Raw genomic sequence first — 22,696 nt, 5'->3', positions numbered from 1 at the left:
GCTTCAAATGTTTGCAAACAAAAACACTGAAATTGATTAAATGTAACAGAAACTTTGATCTGTAAAGAAGAACAAACTGGAGATGACTGAAACAAAACTTCACCAAATAAAAAATGCTTACTGTTTGTATAGATAAAAGCCCTGCCTTTAAGTTCAGGTTACATCCAGTAAGTCTTACCCTATTGCCAGGAATATTTCTCAGGTAGATTATTACCATTTTAATCTGATTTTGTCCTTGTTTCTGCACTCAAAGTGACAGAAGCCATCCTGCTCCTGTAAAAGGTTAAACTGCTGGAGAAAACTTTCTTTCAACCATAGCGATTCCTGGTAAAAGTTTAACTCTACATTTATTTTCACAGTGCGAAATTATATTCCGGCAATAAACACTGAAGTTTGCCATGCTTGTTTTAACCGAGCACCTCTGCTTAAACTGCATTTTATTATTCTTAAAATTGGTCATATTTGCATTCTAACACCCATATATCTAAAGATTGTTACTGATTGATACAGAGGTATAGATTAACAAAATCTCTTTTTACAAATGCCAGTTCTCTAGAGCACACTCCGATTGATAGAGCACATCTAATAAACCACACGGCTCCGATGGGAAATATTCAGCAGATAACAGCACATTGTTTTCTCAATTCCACAAGCATGTGTCAGGGTCAGCGATGGAGTGAAATTCCAGTTCAGGGAGTTTCATGGCAGCAAGTTTGGCTGCATGCTCAGCTGCTGCTTTAACAGATTACAGCACTATCGCCTCGGCCCTGTTGACAGCGCCGCTCTGCATTGTATGGAGCGAGACGGGCAGCGGCTCAGTTTTGTCTGGGACAACAGCACAGTGAGCCACCACACCCCAGATTTATCCCCTGATCCGGGAGATTAGACCGAAAGCGGTTTGTAGCTGTGGACTGATTTGATTTTAGGGAAGTAACTAGAAGGATTGTTAGTTTTTATGCATATAGATGACCGATAGTTCCTTCTGATAACAGTGTGTCCCATTTATTGTTCTTGGGGTACAACAACTTAACATGCCAATGTTCAACAACTGTACTCATCTAGACTGTGAGTTTTTAAACCATGCTCAATTAGTACTAAGAGGCCCAGAGGTAAATAGCGGTTTAGCAGAAATGTTTTTCAGAAGATTTTAAGCAATCTGAAATCTTAACCATCTAATAATCAGGACAGAAACATTTAATTTCTGGTTCGTGACTGTAGGAATTTGGTGATATGATAGTCATAAAAGTAACTATAAAGTACTTACTACTTCTTTCCAGTCTTTCTTTCTAAGCAACTGAATGGCTATGGCTGCATGTCACTGCTCCACAAACACAACTGTGAAATATTCTTCTATAGGACACGGTCACATAAAGAAGTTTGATCTGTTAAGGCACATTATCAATTTATTGTTGTTTATTGATGCTCATATGAAAAATTCCAACAATTCTGTTGATTTTATTTTATCTTTTGTTTCAAAATGATAAATGATACAATAAACGTTTGTCCCAACTTGACTGATTGTGCGCACCCTCCTATTCTATTTCCTCATCTCAAATTTTGCACCGAATGTAAACAGAGAGGATCATATTCCAGAAATTTTACCGTATTGTTTTTCACCGACTTCTCTGTAATGGTGATAAGCCAAAATAACTGCTTAAACTTCAAGAAGGTGGACATTGTTATAAATGGGACAACCATATCATCTGACTTTTCTGACATGCTATTAAAAAAATAAAATGAAATAATAATTTATGACTACATCCAAAAGGTTCATTTTTTTAATTTATGTATTTATTTGCAATAATTTATTTGATTTCTTCTTCAGATTGACGCCAAAGATTGGCTTTCCTTGGAGTGAGATCAGAAACATTTCCTTCAATGACAAGAAGTTCATCATCAAGCCTATAGACAAAAAATCTCCAGTGAGTAAAATGTCATGGGCATCATTTCTACTTTAATTTTTCAACATTAGAATCCGTTTTTTTACACCACTTTTTACTATTCCCTCATTTAAAGAACTTTTGTTATAACCCAAGTAGCGATGTAAGATTGATTAAATTTTCTCAATTTCTTTCCTCCCCAAACTTTCAGGACTTTGTGTTTTATGCCCCGAGACTGAGGATCAACAAAAGCATCCTGCACCTGTGCATGGGCAACCATGACCTCTACATGCGTCGTCGTAAGCCCGACACAATCGAGGTGCAGCAGATGAAGGCCCAGGCCATGGAGGAGAAGCAGATGAAACAGAAGGAGAGGTACAGACGAGCTTGAATGAATGAAGGAATATACTGTATTAATCCTTTTTTTAATCCTGAAAAAAATCAGACTTTAGGATTGGTCAAAAACTGAATCATTTCTGGTTTGATTAAAGTTTTTAATATTAGTTCTGTATTTAAGTAAATTAAGGGTTGTTAGTAGGATGTAATTGGATTATCTTCACTGATTCTTGTATTAATTTTAAGTTGAACAGTTTGAAATCTACTTGATGCCTTGTCTGCTTTCTGACTAAATCCATGCTGCAGTCAAACTAGGCAAAATGAGCAGCAGAGCTGGTGACATGGTTGGAGTTAGCGCATAAGAATTAGCTTTCGCCAAATGCTGTTTGTGTAGTGCTTTAGCACAAGCCCAGCTAATGTTTATAATTTGTGCTGTAGGGTTACCACAACTAAATTGGAAACCTCTAAATTGGAAACTAAATTCCTCTCCAAATGTAGGAGCACTGAACAGAGGAAATATGACCGTGGTCCCAGCCACAGCTGTCAGCTTGTGGTCTGTCCACACAGCTGTTTAAACATCATGATGTAACACAACACAGATGAGACAATGACATTCAAAAGGAAAACCATGAAAGACAAGAGGACTGGTTCTCATACAGTAGCTCTCGGCAGGCTGTGCGAGTTTTGGCTGCTGGGAAACGATGGAAGAAAGTTCAGGAAGAGTTGCTTTAAAACATTCAGGGAGATATCCGCTTTTGCTAAAGAAATAGAGAGCTGAAATAATTCAAGACATGGAAAGCAGAAGTAATAAGTTTTGTGTTGATATCAAATATTTATGATGTGAATAAATTGTGAAATAAGCATTATAAAGGTCTTTGTTGGGCATTGCTGCTTAAAACTTTTTAAGGTGGTTTCTCTTGACGTTGTTCCAAAAATAAATTTTATTTGTCATAAAAAATGACATCAAACATATTTTCACAAAGTAGAACCAAAACATTGAATATTTGTCAAAATTATTTGACTGTGAAGTTGAATAATGTCTGCTAGTCAGTTAGGATGTTCAAGGCGCAGATCAACTTTTTTATGCTCAAAACATTTAAAAGTTTGCGTCTTAGCATGTATTTCTAGAACCATCCATTAACAGATGGCACAGCTTTTTGAGCCAAAGCAATCTTCAAAATAATATAATTATAATTTATGCCTCATGCCAAATGATTAAACTGTAAATAAGAATATTACACAGATGCAACATTAGCTAATTAAACCTGCTGTTCATAGTCCTGATTAGAGTACATCATGCTGCTTTTTAGGAGCAATTTCTCTGCATACTTTGGCATGCTGTCATAAACAGTACTGTCATATTTATGGGAACTGTGTTGCCAGACGACTGTAAACTGACATCAACCTCTGTGCAAAGCAAATATTATTTGCATGAGGATTATTTTAGACTTTGTAGCCACAAACGATGCAGGGATGGATACCTATTTTTAGCTTTTGTATTTTGTCACCATCACAAAGCTTATATAAAGGCAAACAATGTAGCTTGCTTTTTGATGGACCAGAAAAGAATAATTCATAGCTGTGAAGTTGAATGAAAAGGATATTTTTCATGTTATTTTACAAAATATGTTTAGAAAAATACATTTATAATCAGCTCATGTCACTCTGATACCCTTTAGTAAATAAAAATAGAGCATGTAATTTATTAGCATTCATAGCATCCACCAGGTTGGCTTTATGACCTCTCTGTTCTGTCTCCAGGGCTCATTTGGAGAATGAGAAGAAGAAAAGGGAAGCCATCGAGAGGGAGAAGGAGCAGATGGAGCGGGAGAAACAGGAACTCATGATGAGACTCTACCAGTTTGAGGAGAAGACTAAAAAGGCAGAGAAAGGTGAGTTAAAGGGGTCTGTGGCTCATCAAGCCTCTCCTTAAATCTATGACAGGATATAAAGAGTCTATCTGCTGGAAATAGTTGAAATGACGGCACACTTGTAATTATGCATGTGTGTACTGTAAACACCAGGCCAACAGGTTATTCTGTTTGTGTCGGTAACTTCTTGTATAAATAGCAGCATGAAGAAAGTGCCGTCAGATTTACGCGCTGTTCCTCTTTATTTTATTTAACTCATAAAACTTAATAATTTTAGATTTAAAATGATTACCTTTTTAAGTGACACAATAAGGATGTGTTCGGTATTGTTTCACAAATCGATGAAGAACAAGATATTCGTTAGTTTTCATCTCAGTTTGACTAGAGGGAGAAGATGTCCCACTTCGTTTGTTGTTGGCACAGGCTCATCAGATCTGCATGTGACTCCCTGTTTTTGTTTCCTTCTCATAAAGCAGCTCATAAAAACTAATGACATTTACTTTCAACTTTTATCTAGGCCAAGGAATAATTTGACTTCCTACTGTGGGAAATCCACTGGTTGTAACTGGTGTTTATCTAGAGCAGGGTCCAATCCTGACGAGTCAGTGTCTTGCAGTTTTTAGATATTTCCCTGGTCTGGCAGACCTGAATCAAACCACTTTTTATTTTGTACTTATGTAAAAAAGCACAAATCCTTTTTTCACTTTTATTTACTTCATGATCACCATCAGTATCAGCCAATGGCCGGAGCCAAGACTGCTTTGAGTTTGTATTTGAATAATAAACTTTAAATTATTTCTTGGTGTAATATAGTGCAGAACTTGTGAAATGACAAAACACATAAATCAAATTGGGATCAATTTATTTAATACTATTTACTGTATTTTTTAAAGTCAAATTTAACTTTTACAAATACAAATAACTAATAACATTTTTATTATATTCATTGTCAGGGATGTTTTGAACATGCTTTGACAGCTGATGAGTTATAAACTGTTCTGTCTTCTGCATAAAAATGTGATTTAGTGAGTCTGATAAATATTACATTATCAAAAGCTTTCTCAGATTTATTTTGGTATTTTTACATCCTATTAAATTAGTGACAATTTGCCTAAATGTTGATTACTACCACAATCAATGGAATAAAGTAAAACATTTTCTGAGTAGGCTTCTCCATAATTCATTGTAAATCCATAATTACCAGGAGATACACAGCCATATGCAATATGTCATTATGTGGGTATGAAATGGTTTGTTTATGCAAACAAAATGCAAGTAGCCTGAGATTAATGACGACACATGAGCATAAACTGGTGAACGTGCATATTGAGTCAGAGCCTCAGATGAAGCTACTTTAATTCAACTAAGACTGCGATGTATGCAAACTATTTTAAGATATATTTCTTATTCTATATTTACAATAATCACAAAGCTTAACAAACATAAGATGAAGCCCCACTGATGAAATGGAAACAGTGTTAAGATGACAGTCCAGTAAAACATGACTTGATTAAATGTTTACTATTCTGTAATGAAGGTACAGATATACATATACTGATATGAGAGGAAATTAAATGTCTCAGTAGGAGCTAAGACATGTTCTGATAAACTTTTATCTTCCACTGTTGAGGAAAACAAAGTCACAGTTAGAACATCAAGTTTAATATTTTACTTTACTGATGTTCAAAAAAGAAAGGAAAACTATGTAACAATGCAAAACTTGTAAGCTGCCTTGAATATAGCATGTATTGATCCGCACCTGAAAATAGTCCCCAACAAATGCTGAGGTTGCCATATATAAGGTTTCCAGCTTGTAAAGGTTAAGGTGTATCAGCAGGAGATTGTCTGGAAACAAGTAAAGTGGAAAATTTTTAAATTAAGTGCTATGGTATGGTCTCAAATGACATTTTGTTACCTAAATGTACATCTTTAGTTTAAATGATTTAGACACTAATTCAGTTTCTGTTGATAAAAATAAATAAAATGCAGATTTGATAAGATGTGGCTTAAAAACAGGGATCTCAATAGTATACAAAGACCATGGTTAAGCTTACAATTTAACATGAGAATTTGTAGTAGTCACTGGCCAAAGTTGAAATATACCAACTTAAGTTGACGAATTATATTTATTTATTAAATAAGGAAGCCAAATACAACTTAAGTTAATGTAGTTGTCCATAATTGTGAAAAAGCTTTTAAGTGGTTTTAAAAATGTAACTTATTGAAACTTGAAGAAAGTAAGTTTTTGTTTTGAAATTTCCTGTCACTCCAAAATCTTCCCTCATGTGAGATTAAGTGCATAAAGCTGTCCCTCCTCTGCCTGTTAGATTTGCAGGACCAGCTTCAGAGAGCCATGATGCTGGAGCAGGAGCGGAGGAGGGCGGAGGAGGAGGCTGCGCGTCTGGAGGCAGAACGTCAGGCTGCCCTGCTGGCTAAAGAGGAGCTGGCCCGCCAGGCTGAGAGTCAGCTGAAGACCCAGGAGCAGCTGGTTAGTGCTTTAATGACGCCACGTTTTGATTCAAAGGGGACAAAATTCATATTTTTGCGCCTTCTTTGTACGTCAGCTTGCATCATTACTGCTTCTAAAAATAGCCCAAGTGTTTAAAAAATACACAGAGGTGTTTTTTTTGTCAACAAATTAATGCTTTTTAATGTCTGGAAAATTAGCAAAAACCTTCCAAATGTAGCATCACAAATCAGCAGGTACTGTCCCTCGCCTAGCAACCCCAGCGAAGCCCAGCCCATTACCTAGCAACCCAAGCTGAGCTCGAGCACTTTTAGACATCTGGTTTTACGCTGTATTCACTGTACAATGGCTGCTGGAAAAGCCAAATGTTTTGTTAACTTATCATTTAGAAACCACTTGCTGCATTTTTGTTGCTTGTGCAGGAGGCTACACTTCTGCTTTTCAGAGATATGTGACTATATAATCGCACATCTGTTAACAGCCATTTTTACGTACAAGTGTAAATGTTGAGTTGGGGTCAAGCCCAGTAGCAACTCATTTGGATTTAAAGTGACTAGATGCCCTAAAACAACTCAAAATAGACAGAACTGGACAAAATAAAATCTCATTTTACAGGAATGATTTTGTGGTTTGTAAAGCAAGGACCCTCACCTGCTGTTGACCAACCAGTGAACTTTTCCCAGTTGCTTGTGAACATTTTTCCTGCTACATTGCTTCTTTGTAGCTACAGCGAATAAAGAATACACTTGTACAATGTATTAAAATCAGTTTCATAAATCTTTAATCTTTAATGTAGAATTTTGCTTTGCCCTGCAAGCGCCAACAAAGAGTAATTCCCAATCAAACAGTAAGCTTTGGGGCATTTCCCTAACCCAGAATGCAACCCTTGAAACATGACTGAGTTTAATGGTGCACCTGTGGTAGTGTTCAAGTAAACCATTCTCTAAAGAAATACTTGTGGCACTGTAGCAAACTTTGAACAGCTGTAAATTGTTGACAACCTCTTGAACAAGACTGACCGTCCAGATCACACATGTTTGGAGGGTCAAGCAGAAAAACAAGGTGAGCATTCCTCTACTCGCTCCAGATCTCGTACTGACTGGACCTGAAGTATTTAGGTTTCGTCATCTTTGTTTTGAATATTTGAAAGCAGATGATGATCTGCCTTCGCTGAATTTTCCTTTAACAAACCTCACGTCATGTTGCTTCACAGCGGGATAAAGTAAGACAGACAGAGCAGCAACAGAAACTATTTAATGCTGATCTCACTTTGCTGCGTTAAAAAAACAAAACAAGCTCAGCTTGTCTGAAGGAATGCGTCACAACACCTGCAGGGTCGGGGCGCTTCTTCAGTGCGCAGCGTGCTTTTCCACTTCTGTCTCAGCTTTTAAAATTACGACAACATTAAGGATTGTGGTTTACTCCTATCTTATAGTTAATGCAAGACAGGAGTATAGGAGTCTACCTCTGCCTCTATCTTGTAAGGTAGAGGCAGATCTTAAAATGTTTCTATATGAAATGTCTACCTCTACCTTTAACATTAAATCTTACAATTTAATGTTAAAGGTAGTTATCTGTTATTTAAATTTACAGGCATTGAAGCTGTTTAAGATTTTAAGTGAAATAAAAATAACCGACTACATTCAATCAATAATACAAAAAAACCATCTCGTCTAAGACAGGAATTATTCATTTTGTTCTGGACTGCTGCCAAACATCGCCATCCTTGTTTGGATCTGATTTGCATGTCGTTAATAAAATCTGTCCTGTTTTCAGGCTTCTGAGCTGGCGGAGCACTCAGCCAAGATCGCGCTGCTGGAGGAGGCGAGAAGACGCAAGGAGGAGGAGGCTCGCACATGGCAGAACAGGGTGAGAGTTTGAACTGAAATGTGTAGCTGTCTACTTCCTGTCGCAGTAGATAAATGTAGAACATCACAGCACTGTAAGTCAGCTTAAATTGAAAAAGAAGGAGACCGATGAAGACATATTTGACCCTTTTTGTTTTGTTCAGGCCGTAGAGGCTCAAGACGATCTGATTAAGACCAAGGAGGAGCTGCACATGGTGCTGACGGTGCCCCCGCCTCCACCGCCTCCTCCAGGGTACAACCACCGGGATGACAACAGCGACAGCGAGGACAACAACAGCACGAACAGCACCGACCTGGCGATAGACGACTTCAACGACCACCGCAAGGAGGAGGAGCGTCTGACTGAGGTCGAGAAGAACGAGCGCGTCCAGAAGCAGCTCAAGGTGAGGAAAAAAAAAAACACAACAAATCAGACGGGAACAAAATCAACAAACTAAAATTTATGTTGATTTACGTTATGGCAATGTTTGTTACCATGGACTTAAAAAAATATATATTTATGAAGCTGGCATATTAATGATGGTTCTCTATATTAATTCATGTGTGAAAAAAGTCTAATAATCTGACATAATGCCACTTTTAATATAAAATACACAGCTTAATTAAACCTTTATATACAATATTCAAGAGACAATTTAAAATAGTTTATTTGTTTAATATTATCTAACAAAAAGGGACTTTACATCACATTTTTTTGCCAGTCCAATTTAACCAAAACCAGTCTGCTGTTGGTGAGAGCGTTGAACCTCAGACCAGTAATTACACTTTGAATGCTATTTAGTCACCTAAAATCTAATGGAACAATGCAACTGTAACAAACTTGAAATAAAATCTTGACTTCTATGTTCTCATTGAATATTAAAATTCAAACTTAAAGTCTATTGAGGGATTTCAGAAGATGGGATCCATTAGACCCCCAAGAGCTTTTTGCCCTGTGCACGGTCCAGCGGGGTCACACTGACCCCGCGTGCGCTTTTACTAGGGTTTTGTTGTGTGAATAAACTCACCGCTTCCTTGCTGTCCGACTGTGGCATTTGCTGCGCTTCTAATGAGCGTGGTGCTAAAACCGCAGGAGGGTTCATGTTGTATATTTATGTTTCACCTTATCTGATTTTGCACCTGGTTTGTGCAGTGGAAACTACAGGGGTTATAAAATGCTCCTACAAAACCGCTCTGGTTGTTGGGGAAAGGTTCCTGTAGTAAAATATTCAAATTTTAGGGATTTTTTTTTCTGCAAACTTGCAAAAGACTATTCTCAGATTCTTTGATATATTTTACTCTGCATGAGCTCTAGTGAGTTGTACATCCACTGACCTGTGTCCCGTATTACAAGTCAGTGGACCAAGCATGTTGGACCAAAGTGACCAAAGATTTTTTTTTTTGGACAGTAATCAAGAAAAAAACATCACAATGCGGTGACTTTTAATATTAACTTATTGAACACATACAGTAGGAGAGGATGTTTATTAAGTGCAGTTTGCTCCATATTTTTCTCACATTTCTTCCTCCTCTTGTTAGACCCTGACCTCAGAGCTGGCTCAGGCCCGTGACGAGTCCAAGAACACCCAGAACGATCTCCTCCACAGCGAGAATGTGCGCGCCGGCCGAGACAAATACAAGACCTTGCGACAGATCCGGCAGGGCAACACCAAGCAGAGGATCGACGAGTTTGAGGCCTTATAAGACGCCGTCGCCGCTCAAGCGCACACCCTTTCTGAATGGTCACTATTCCTCTTGATTTGCTGCTGAGACACACACAAACGTCCCCTTCTCATCCACCCAAAGACATGTTTAACACGCGCTGGTAGCTGACTAAACAGAAGCAGCAGAAGACTGGGAGGACGCAGCGCTCTGCAAAACCTTAGTGCCAAAATCTTTTGTCCTTTCTCTTGTTATAGTGTTTTGAATATTGTCACTTTTTTGATGGAGTCGGACCAAAATAATTATTTTTCACTGGAGGTTTAATGAAGTAGTGGGAATCTTGTTATAATGCACCTAGTAATCAAATCGTTGCGTTGGAAGAAAAGGCCTTGTTCGTAGCGACCACTCAGAAAGGGGGAGACAGTATACGCAGGAAAATGTATCTTTATTTTCCATTATATTTGAACACTTCCAGTTATGTTTATTTTTGCTTTTAAGACAAAATCATAGTTTGATATTTATACTGTATATGGGACATAAAGGGTATTTCGTCTTGGTTTGTATATTTTTGCTATCTACTAATATTAAAACTTTTAATTTTTCAGAGGTTTTATGTATTGACCCAAATAACAGCTTAGTCTTATGTTCCATATGTTTTCCCTTAGATCACTTAACTAAAGAGATTTATTGTAAATTATTAATCTTATTGTAGGAGAACTCCAGTTGCAGACAAAATAAATTTAGATGAACTTTCCAGATTACTTTCTTTTCATTAGCTGTGCAGATCATTCAGAGCAACGTGTTGAATAATACGAAGCTTTGTTTGTATTTCTATCAGTTTGTTCAACGTCGCATTGTTACAATATAAGAAGCACATGTTGAGGGTTTTTACCCTCTAAAGTGGCCTTTCTGTCTGGTCACTCACAGTTACAATGACATGTGGAGGTTTGTTTTTAAAGTTGGATTTCTCACCAAACTCTTAGACTAAAGTAGCATTTACTAAAACCGTCATGCAGAAACGCTCGGCTATGCTGGGATTTGTATATAACCAGGATTTTATAATGAGGTTTCAACATATTGCCAATAAAGTAACTTGATTTGTCACCCCTGTGTGTTTATTGCAGGATTGTAACTTTTTGAAATGAGCATGCATGTGGGGCAGAGAGGAAACTGTTGCAGAGAATCTCCAGTAATTTGCATTTTGCTCCATACAGAATAAAAAGCAAACATTTGCTGTAAGGTCGCTTCCATAGCAGGGTGTTCCCGGACGTCACTGGAGCCTTGTGGATTTTATTTGTATTTTATATTATCAGTTTGCTTCTTGCTACTGAAATGATTTATTTTTTTAAATAAGATTTGTTGCCTTACAAAAGTCAATTAAAATGAAAACAGACATAAAGTGGAAGACATTGAATGATTTAAGTTGAAGCACCAAGGAGAAAAAAGTTTTTGTATTTAGATTTAGTTTTCTTCTACCTTGTGTTAAAGTTAATACATATTGCAACAATTTTCTTTTTTTATCTTATTGATTTAGATCTGATCAAATATCTCTTACACTGGATGTTGGGTCTTAATTGATATTAAACGTTTTTTCACTTAATCAGCATTCAAAAGTCTAAATACCTAAAAAAGATTATTTTTTTTAAGTTCATAAACATTCAGAACAGTTGAAGAAATTGCATTAAATTTGCAATAAATCACATATATTTCCAATAAAATAAAATTAACTTTATGCTTTAACTAGAATACTTTTATAAGAAAAAAGACAAAAATAAAATTGTGAAGTTATGTGATTATTTTGTGTATTTTTAAGACTTTTATTGGAATGTAGGTCAAAACTTCTTTACAGGTAGAGAAGAGAAGTTTTCTGACTTGGTTTTTATTCCAGTAACAGTATGATTATGTCATCATACTACTGCAATGTATCAGTAAACAGGTTGTCATACAGTTAGAAATAAATACATAATAAACAAATAGCAACATAAATTAAAAGCATTATGAATAAAAGATAGTTGTGACAAAAGGAACATAAAGAATAAAGTGCCCAGTAGTTTGATAATAATAATACTAATAATAAAACTTAGTCTGAGGGATGTTGAGTATCGCCAAGTTTTCTGTCTGTTTGCAAGAGTCAAGTGAAGTCAGGCAGTTTTCCAGTTGCCATGGCGACTCAGGAAAAATACTGTGTCATCGACTGCAGCTCTCCTTCCAGAGCAACAGCGTGCCAAAGCCTTGAAACCAGAGGAAGTCTCTCACATGCTCCGAAACAAGAAAGGCATCATTGTGCAGGACGAAATGCTGAAGAGCCAGCCGGACCCACTCGTCCTGCTGAAGAAACCACTTCCTGCGATGCGGCGGCTGTAGCTCCAGGTTACGTTTGTCAGACATGTCAGTGCTTTCAGATCGTCTCGTTTGAGATGCAGAGTTTAAAATCGTCACGTTGAAGAACTAAAGATTAACGAGGGATCGGAATCTGAAAGGCAGCAACACTTTACTTTAAACGGTTACGTTTGTAAGCACTAAATATTTTGGTGATTTAAAGTGGGTCCACTTTTTTATGGCATGAATTGTGAATTAAAAATAAATTAATGATCATTTAAAAGTTGTTCTACTATAAATGTGATTTATGAATAAACCTCATTCACTACTTTTTTGAAGCCTACTTTATTTAACATGCAATCTACTCTTAGGGAAAAGTGCCAGCTCTGTTTTTGTTGTATTTGAAGATGTGAAACATGTTGATTTTGAAGGTAAAGACAGAAACGCGTCGGCCAACAGGGTGCAGAGTTCACATAGTAGAGTCTTCCTTTTGGAGAGCTACCAAAAGGAAGACATTAACATAGTGAATAATTGTGTGCACATAAACAAAGATACTCAAACTCCAAATTTACTATTTTAAAAACAAGTTATTCATGATTAGAGGTCGGAATATTCTAGATGTCATAAATAATCTTAAGGAGCAAAACATTTTTGGATTAAAATGTTAATTTTAGATAGCAGATTTAGTCATAAATTACTGACTCTAGTAGAAAAAAAGGACCTAAAGCATCAATACACACAACTATACCTATAAAATACAGTTAATATTCTCTTATATTTTACAGATTATCTAACTGAAGAACCTTTATGCATTGTCTAAAGATTAATTCAAATTTGTCTGAAATCCTTTCAGTTTCACTTCCAGCTGTAATTGACCGGCTTGGTCCAAATTGATATTAAAGCCTTTGCAAACTTTAGACAAGCTAACAGAGAAAGACCATATATTTAATTTATGAGTAGACTTTATCCACTGATTTTATAAATGTTTTTTTCCCGGGGGAAAACTTGATTTCCATAACATAGTATTTTGATTTGTATGCTTCATAGATTAAGTTTAATGTAAAGTGTTGCTATAGGCGTTTGAAAGCAGACGTCTGCTGTTTTTAGAGTACATCCAGTCCTCCTCCAGGTGAAGCTTTGGCCTCTTTGTCTTCCCCTAAACAGATCATACAGACTCATGAGTATCAACATAAACACATGACACCATATATTGTTAAATCCCTCCTCTTGAATTCACACCAGAACACACAGAACACACCCCACCAGCCTGCAAACTTTCAAGAGCACACACACCCACACACACCAACACCCACACACACACACACACACACACACACACACACACACACACACACACACACACACACACACACACACACACACACACACACACACACACACACACACTCAGATTATTTACACACTCTGACGTGGGTGTTCAGAGCAGTGTTTGCATTATGGGGAGGGAGTCTGACGCCTCTGATAAGGCCTGTAGTTGATCGATGCCTGTTAGGACATGAACCTGACCACACGGTTTTCATAAATGAGGCTGTTTACTGACATCTAGTGGCCAAAAGTGAGAACTGAGCGATCAGGTATCCTGATGGGGTTTTTATTGCTCTACTTTTTAAACGGTATGGAGATTGTGAATTATTATTATTTTTTTCTTAATGTGTGGAAAGCGCTGGCTCTCTCACGTAGCACACCAAACCTCATTACTACCATATCTAATCTTTACAGTGTGGTGTTTCATTTGCAGTGCAGACAGGAAAATCATAAAATCTCATCTTTTTGCAGGTTAAGTGTACACATATTTAAAAAAGGAAATAAGGTTTCCACTAAAAGTAAGACAGATAAACTCACCAGGATGGTAGGAGGTTCAGTGACCATTGTACTCTGCTGTGCCAGTCTCAGTCTGATAAAAACAGAAAAACATCAGGATTAACTTCAAAAGAAAAATCCTTCACAGCCACACCAAACAGAGAATGGAAACATGGAACAGAAAATGTTATTAAATGCTGATCAAAGACCTCATATAATCAGCAAGTTGCAACTAAATGTTGAAACAAGGCAGCAACTCAATGTTATGCGACACTAATTTCCACTTTGCACTGATAAACCGTCATAGAAAATGATGGCTACAACTACAACACACAAGTTTTTGAAACAGGAATATGAATGTGAAGTTTGAATTTACTGTCAACATTAAATATACAAAATATATACACATACACACCCATTAATATTTGGATAAATGTCCCTCCGCAGGTTGTGGTAACCAGCAAGGAGCTTAATTCTGGTTGGATCATTAGCAACTCTTCTTGGAGTTTGTTTATATTGGTTGGTTTTTCTGCCAGAGAATTGGCTTTTAATGCCATATCCATTCTGTTTTATGTGTGTTCAGAAAACGCATTTCCATTCAAGTTTTATTCATCTGACCAGATATGTCACTCCTATATGAAAGAAAACTGTTTCTGAAGTTCTAGGAGAGTTTTACTGCCAGTGCTTTGGGTTATTGAAAAGAGTGGATGAATTAATAAAGAAGGAAGATAAACAAGATTCAAAATTATTCCAATTCATCACAAATCTGTTTTCAAATAGGATAGTTATCGATCTGTTTTTTTAACAGCCACAACCTAAAATCCCATTGAACATTTGTTGACTCTGATGCCACAATTTCTGACAAGAAGAGTGTTTAAATAAACAAACATTAATATAACAGAATTTAATTGACTACTACTACTACTACTACAAAAAAAAAGATGTAGCAGAGGTGCAATTTGCTAAGGGACATTTAACCAAATATTAGTTTGCATTTCTGTATATTTTTGAATCCTCAAAAAATTCAAACTTTCCCTCTCAATCCTTGTCTTTCAATACTGAAGTAATTAAAACATTTCATGAAGAAATTTTGTTCTAACTTTATATACCCATAAAACATGTTAAATCATAAATACTGGACGACATTTCAGAGCTTCTGTCCCTGTTTGAAGCTAAAACGCCCCGTACCTTCGGACACAGCGGGTACCAATAGAGGCCTTGGAAGGTGCTGTTCTCTTGTCTCCAGCCGTCCAGAGGAAGCAGCACCTCACCCAGAAACACTTTCCTTTTCAGGGGCCCTGAATGCCAAACAGATGCCTGCAGTCTCTTTCCAAACAGCAGATGGCGCTCTATGTTATACTGTAAGAAGACCAATAAAAAAATGTTAAACTTACAATAGAAAAGAACTGCACTTCTTTCTATTAACAATTATTTCATGCTCCTTATTGATTATTTATGACCCTTAAAGACTTTTAACCCTAAATATACCAATCAGTTAGCTACTATTAATGTCAATTAACTATAAATATATGAGGGGTCATAATTAAACCACAAATCGCTTTTTGACAGAAAATGGGATGCTTTTTCACTCGTAGCCATTGTTGAAAAATGACGTCATACTTATAATACTTTATCTTATTACCTTAAAAACCTCATTATAAACAGGGTCGGTCGTGTTTTTCTTCACCGCTGTCTTCAGTTTACTGTTCTTGTCCGGCAGCACGTAGAGTTTCACGTACCTACACAAGGGAATAAACACAGGATGATGAGGCTCAGGCGGCGAGCGATTAGGCGTTTGAAACATTTTGTCATGAGGCTTTTCTTACGGGTGACTCTTCTTCTTCTTGCTGTTTCCGTACGTCAGGTTTCTGCAGGCGCCCACTGTGATTTCCAGACAGGAGCTGCCGCTGTTGTAGGCCACGGCGAGCTCCATCTCCCCGGTTACAAGGATGCCCTCAAAGACGCCACTCTCGGTGCCAATGCTACCGATGCTGCCCTGGGAGGTCAATAAAAAACATTTCTCCTCATTTTATGTCTCAAAGGAAAGAAAGATTCAGTGTGAAGAGCAGATCACAGTCCGTCTTCTGATTTAATAATTAGAGGATGTTGTTTGAGGATGTGTTGCTGTTATCTCTGATCACTCACTCTGTGATTGAAAGAGTGCTCTGAGCTAAATGAGGTTTCTTCCTCTGCACCGGTAGATGAACCTTCGTGGTCGCTGTCTTTGCTTTTCTTGAACAAGTTTGGAAGACTTTCACGTTTAGAGAGCTGGAAAACAAAACAAAACAAAAAATCAACAGTTTGTTTTGCTGGGTTTTTTTTTTTAATTTTTAATTTTTAAACACATAGATAATTTGTGATGATGACAAATAATGTTCAGCAGCTTTGATTGACTTACGGAGCAAGATTTGCTGATGTCCGTGTCTGACAGGCTCTTTTGGGTGCTGTAGCGAAAACATGTCCCCTTTTGGTTTAGGTCAACTGTCAGCAGGTCTCCTCTTACATCATGTTGAGAATTGGAAAATTCTGCAATGAAAAAGGGAAGTTGCACACTACAAATATATAGACAAGAACCAAGTAGCTGCTGAGCTAAAAGATTTGGCCCGGATAGCCTTAAAAGGCTCTTCGGGCATTGCTATCTTTATATCTGATGTGTTTCTGTTTCTGAAACCTCTGCTGATGCAGTAGTTATAAAACATCGAAGGGATTTTTTTTTTCTCTGTTGTATGAGTTTGAGCGTATTTCCTCTGTGGTTATGACTGTGCGTATATTCAGCTTCCTGGGGGACAGATGAGGGCATATTGATATAACATCCGAAGGAAATCACGTTTCTGGATCAAAGCTGACTATAAAAGCACTCATACCATTTTGTTACCTTATAAACAACAAACTTAAACGTGGATTTGTTTGTGATAAACCAAGGTAAGTAACTTTGTAATTGTGAAATGGAAGAAACATAATGCACAAATTTACAAATTAAAAACTGAAAATAGTGGCATGCATTTGATTTGAACCTCTAGTACGTTCATTTCTACTTAGTAAATACGGTATTTATGCTGATATTGCACAATCTCAGTATAAAAACAGTTATTCTGTGAAAGTGTCAGGGGTTTATTTTAACGAACAAACAAGATCAAAACACCTCAGCAGAATAAGTCCTTGTCACAATCTGCTGCATATCGTGTGAGGAAGATGAGAAGATTTCAGCTTTTTTGCGGAACACCATCTTACACATAACCCTACAACCAATTCTCACGAAACATGGTGGGAACGCTTTGAGCAATCCACTCTCTCATATTTTGTCATATAGTTCATGACTTCAAGGAATAGACTGGGCTTCCTTTTATAGAACAATCTTTCGGCATTAGAAATTGACTGCTTTGTGTTGGACTGTATGTGAGTAAATTTGAAGCTGTCTATAGAAGTGGATTAATCAGATTATATATATTTGTAAATATAAACTAGGAAGCTGCCCGGAGCTAAACACAGGGCAATACTAGGAAAAAAAACCCAAACTTGCTAGAGGTTAAAAAAGATTATAGACTGGAGGGATGTTCATCTTCTCAGACAACGACCACAATCATACAACCAGAGCTACAATGGTGGGTTTTGAGGTTGTGGGAAAATTTATAACTTGTTTTTCACACTCAATATTCATCCAACCTGATGGAGATTATGCTTTGCAAAAGTCTCTGGATCAGTGCTTCTCAATTCCAGTCCTCAGGCCCCCCTGCTCTGCATGTTTTAGATGTGCCTCTTTACCAGAATAGCTGATTGAAATGATTGCATGACGGTTTCTGCAGCCAACAAGTACTGCAGAAGCCCGTTAATCACCCAAAGATTCAATCCAGGTGTGTGGTAGACGGGAAACACCTAAAACATGCAGGGCAGGGGGGCCTGAGGACCGGAATTGAGAAACACTGCTCTAGATGAACAAAATGGATAGGCCTTACAGACTTTATAGCAGAGAAAGTTGGTCCTACAAAGTATGAACTGAGGGGCATTGAAATGCACAACAAACTTTCTAGATTTTTATTTGAAAAACAAATGAAGTGAAGAAAATTGCTTTTTTTCTTCTCCTTTTATTTCAAAATTTACTTGCTATTTTCTGTTGGCTTATCACATGAAATCTCACTAAAACTTGGTGGTTATATATCTATAAAATGTTCCCAGGGTTATGAGTTCAGCTTTCAATGTGAGAAAAAAGAACTTACTTCTAATGTGACTCTTGAAGCAATCCTTAAGATCCTCCATAGATTGTGTAAAAGCCTTTGAATTCTTCAGTTCCTGCAGATCAAAACACAAAAGCAGTCAGTCAGTCTGTTGAGCTGTTTCACTGCTATGTCAAGTTGGAATATTTCAGTGCTTTACCCTAAATTTGCCTCTAAAATCCTGTTCCAGGTGAGGCGGAGGAGTTGGAGGCACAACGGCTATGTGTCTGTAACATTCAGGAAATAATCAGAGAAAATGCGGAAGGAACTAATGAGAGAATGAGTAAACACAAAGAGGTAAATCCTACCTCTGCACAGTGTAGAGGTTTAGTAGTTTCTCTCCCACTGTCTCATATTTGTCTGTAAAAGTGTGAAATACTGTAGATTTATACACATGCAATAAAAAAACATGATATGTGCTTTATATTCATGCAGTCTGAGTTCAAACAAACCTTTGGTGGCAGAAAATTTCTTTGCCTTTTCTTCCAGAAACCATTCTCCTGATCTGATCTTCACTTCCCTGTTGAGAGGAGACAAAGACGATCATAAAACAGTTCAAATTCTCTAAAAGAAAGTGCAGAAATTATTGTTTTATCAATTTGTTTTCTTTTCAATCACCTCCATCGATGTATATTGAACTCAAGCTCATTATTACCCTAAATCCCGCAGTGCAAAAATAAAAAATAATCCTAGCAAGTATTTTTGATCTAGTTTCTGGTGCAAACATCTTAGTACACTTAAAAGAGGAAAAAACTAACTTACAAGTAACCTTTTAGCAAGACATACAGTAGGAGCTTGTTTTAAGAAAATCATACAATAATATTGATAAAAAGAACTAGTTTTTGTGGCAATATAACAAGATATTTTCCCCATGGTACCAGTGCAATAAAATAAAACACTAGTGGCAGTGGAACTAGTACTTTTTCAATTGTATTAAGGTTATTTGCACTAGAAGTTAACAAAAATATTTAATAAGATTTTGTGTTTTAGCTTATTGTAAGAAAAATTCAGCAAAGAATGGCATTGTGGGCTCACTTTATGCAAACACTTTATGCTCTCTAAATACCAGCCAGTTGTTAGAGATGCAAGCCAGGAACATAGATCTTCTCAGAGGAAAAACAAATGACCACTTTCCAAGTGGGTTAGGTGTAAAAGAAACTTTAGTGTCTGTGACAGCGCCTCATCCCACTGTTAAGTTTGGTGGAGGTTGTGTGAGGCTGCGTGCTTTTTTATTTTCCAAACTATGAAATGAAGTAAAAAGGGACAAAATTGCAAATATGATATTGAAGAAGAAGAAGAAAAAAGAAGAAATGAAGAAGAAAAGAAAACTCAGAAAGTGGTTGCGTTGCTGGGTCTGGAGCAAGAACTTTCTGTTAAAAATCCAGGTTTTCTCGTCACCTCTTATAACTAACTTCTTTTGTCTCTTTGCTGGAATCTTGGGAAACATTTCACTTTTATCACCGTTTGTTCACAATAGAGACCTACGGCCCCTTTACAGCACAGTGGCTTTAACTGACTCAAAGTGAAAGTCTCAATTATATAACCAACCAACTGTGCTAGTGGCGGTTCACACATCTCATTTCTTCATTCACCGAGTCACGCAATTCATCTGCACGGCTGCATCACTCACCTGTAAGCATGGCACACGGTGCATTTCCAGTCTGCAACCCCCACACGGCACCGGCTGCAGATGCGGTGGCTGCAGCCGCGGCACACGGCGCCGGTGTTCCAGAACTTCCCCAGAGGCCTCTGGCACCGGGCGCAGGTCCTCTCCCCGTACTGCCGAGCATAGCTCTTTGCGCCCTTCCTCCGCAGGTCCTGCAGATCGCACTTCATCTTCCTGAAGTAGAAAGGGACAAAACCACAGATCTTTAATGCCTTGGCTTATAGCCCCTCTCTTTTTAGCTGCAGTTTGTGTGTCGGCAGCAGCTGTGGAGATGCTGTTCTTCCTTGTGATTGGGGAAGGTATGAAGGATGGAAGAACTGCAAACATGCAGTCAGTCGTGTCTTGGGAGTGGCCCAGTCAAAGTCCAGACCTTACAGCAAAACGTGAAAATGTATGTCCACGTGTTTCAGGACATTTTGCAAAAATAATAAAGTGCAAAAACAACAAAGTTGATAGAGATTTACCTCAGAGGACTTGGTGCTCCATTAAAACGCAATAAAATATGTAGAATTTGTGACTATAAGGTTTGAATACTTTGTGAGAAATTAGCTGGATTTGCTCATAAAACAGACTGACTCTACAGCTCACTAATGCATCCGTTTTTGTTTTTTTAAAAACAAAAAAAACATTTGCATTTAAAGAGCAACACATACGTCATATTTACACTGAACTGGTCCTTTTTAGGACCTCCATCCGAGCTGTCAGTTTCTGACTCATCCTGCGTTACTAAGAAGCAGTTTCATCGCAAGACCTTCATGTTAGCACAAAACTACTCACCTGATCCTCTCCTCTTCAATCTTCCGCAGATGTTTGTCTCTGTGAAGAACCTCCAGGACGCGTTCTCTCTCCAGAACTTTGAGAAAACTTAAATCCATCTTTAGAAGGCGACAGTTTCTGCTCAGATGTATCCGCTTCTGTCCTCTCTGAAAGCGCACCACTGTGCTTTCCTCTGTTATGACTCCACCTCCTCTCGCTCTCTCCTCTTTAAACCTCCCCCTCTAACAGGTCCTCCCCCACAGACCTCCTCTTTTGCCTTCTGGAGCAAAAAAAAGATGAAACACAGAGAGATAGAAAAGGTCAGCGTGATTGCATCTTTTCTTTCTTCTGACTGTGATGTCATCGAAACGTAATTCCTGCCTCAGTCAGATACGATGCAATTTTCTTTATACTTGACTAAATGACATAATTCTAGCCACAAAAAAAGCTGGAAATACCCCATTAATGTTCTTCTCTTCACAGTAACTTTAGACTATAATACTTATTTTAGGGTTCCAGAGAAAATGATATTCCTCTTTTCTATTTTAGTTTGTCCTTCAGACAAAGTCCTGTGTCAGAATCGCTCTCGCCTTCTTCAGACGTTAAACCTGTTCTCTCTCAGCTGCAGGAAGTGCAGTGGCGCTTCAATGATGTCTGCAAAACAAAAACCAAATGCCAGGTCTTGCATTATTTATGACTGTTGTGCTCCGGTGGCCTAGTTTCTCTTCTAATACAGAAAACCTATTCAGATCATTCATCAACCCTTTCTGTAAGAGTTTCAGCTTCACTGTAAAAAACTAAAATAACTGTAAGAGAGAGAAGGGAGCATACTATAAAACGCTTAAAAAAAGGAGAAATAAACTCTAATATCTTAAAGATCCTAGCCAGTTGTGCACTTGCAAGAAAAACACAAAATATATACGTATATAAATTTGAAAAAGTGTAAAACCTTTGCTAATTGTGCTTTGTGTGTTCCCTCATACAACTCAGATACTTTGATGCAACCATGCAGAATAAAAGTAAACACATTTGAAGGGTCATTTTGATTTATTGTCAATTCAATCTATCAAAATATTAAGAAAAAAAAAAGCAATGACATGTTGCTGATGCATGATTTGACACAAATCCTAGCATAAATGCCAAATCACTTAAATCAAGACAGGAAGATGACACAACAAGAAACGCCTCATAACACTGAAACCATGACAGTCAAGTTTTCATGCCTGGGGAAATTACAAAGCTGTGTGACAGACGTCAAACCTACTAAAAATAAAACAGAAACGTTGAGTTTATCAAACTTCCTGAATCCAGATTTATTGATATCCTTTTCTGTATTCCAGGCAGGCAGAAAAGCTTTCATAGTAAAGCATTTACTACACGACTATGTTCCTGTCTGAATACTTCAATGTTGAACTTCTCTAACAAATCAAATTCAGAATTAAAATCGTATATTTTGAAGGAGGCAAAATTGTTGCTTATTTTGTTGTTTTTTCTTAATTCGCTTAGTTAAGAGGGAAAACACACAATCACTCCACCATCTAAACTGATCTGCATTCATGATTCACAGAAATTACTGCTGACAAGTTGATACCAAAGCTGCTAAGATTCACGCTGCCTCGCTTTGTGTTTGTCTGAAACACATCCTCGTCTGACTCTGGAGGAAAAAACTCTGACTGACTTTGGAAACTCTTGGCTTTAGGCAGCAGTGGACCTTTTAACAGGACAATAATTTGACACATATGGTCAGTGTTGTCAGGAAGGATTGTCAAGTTTCCAGACCTGAATTAATCAACAAATGACGCTTGTGCTTGGTGGAGAGGAAGCCTTTAAACCATGAAGATATTTATATTCATCTGCAAA

The 22,696-nt window shown here is 37.5% G+C and overlaps 2 protein-coding genes across 3 annotated transcripts in view; one reads left to right on the top strand and one right to left on the bottom strand.

Moving 5' to 3' along the window:
* LOC102220601 (ezrin-like) overlaps positions 1 to 11,167 on the top strand; it is a 34,554-nt gene extending 23,387 nt beyond the window's left edge. Inside the window, exons 8-14 of the mRNA XM_005803123.3 lie at positions 1,826 to 1,922; positions 2,092 to 2,255; positions 3,978 to 4,108; positions 6,415 to 6,575; positions 8,331 to 8,423; positions 8,566 to 8,805; positions 9,941 to 11,167. Of these exons, the coding sequence (XP_005803180.2) occupies positions 1,826 to 1,922; positions 2,092 to 2,255; positions 3,978 to 4,108; positions 6,415 to 6,575; positions 8,331 to 8,423; positions 8,566 to 8,805; positions 9,941 to 10,105 (1,051 nt within the window). The 3' untranslated portion in view covers positions 10,106 to 11,167. The remainder of the gene's footprint in view (positions 1 to 1,825; positions 1,923 to 2,091; positions 2,256 to 3,977; positions 4,109 to 6,414; positions 6,576 to 8,330; positions 8,424 to 8,565; positions 8,806 to 9,940) is intronic.
* Positions 11,168 to 11,875: 708 nt separating this feature from the next.
* Positions 11,876 to 21,405, bottom strand: sytl3 (synaptotagmin like 3). Of its 2 annotated transcripts, XM_023347356.1 has the most exons (14): positions 21,295 to 21,405; positions 20,858 to 21,116; positions 20,045 to 20,254; positions 18,867 to 18,934; positions 18,723 to 18,774; positions 18,575 to 18,641; positions 18,418 to 18,490; positions 16,602 to 16,729; positions 16,349 to 16,471; positions 16,030 to 16,199; positions 15,846 to 15,942; positions 15,392 to 15,562; positions 14,246 to 14,297; positions 11,876 to 13,538 (listed from the first exon to the last, which is right to left on the bottom strand). In XM_023347356.1, the coding sequence occupies exons 2-13, from the start codon at positions 20,953 to 20,955 to the stop codon at positions 14,262 to 14,264; spliced, it is 1,293 nt and encodes a 430-aa protein (XP_023203124.1). In that variant the 5' UTR covers positions 20,956 to 21,116; positions 21,295 to 21,405; the 3' UTR covers positions 11,876 to 13,538; positions 14,246 to 14,261. The 2 variants fall into 2 exon arrangements, with proteins under 2 accessions (XP_023203124.1, XP_014325756.1); XM_014470270.2 differs by lacking the exon at positions 21,295 to 21,405 and having other exon boundaries at positions 20,858 to 21,203.
* Between the last annotated feature and the right edge of the window lie 1,291 nt (positions 21,406 to 22,696).

Source organism: Xiphophorus maculatus, chromosome 15 (genome assembly GCF_002775205.1).
Source record: "Xiphophorus maculatus strain JP 163 A chromosome 15, X_maculatus-5.0-male, whole genome shotgun sequence".
NCBI lineage: Eukaryota > Metazoa > Chordata > Actinopteri > Cyprinodontiformes > Poeciliidae > Xiphophorus > Xiphophorus maculatus.
The sequence above is the reverse complement of the archived record's forward strand: the minus strand, read 5'-3'. Positions and strand labels throughout refer to the sequence as shown.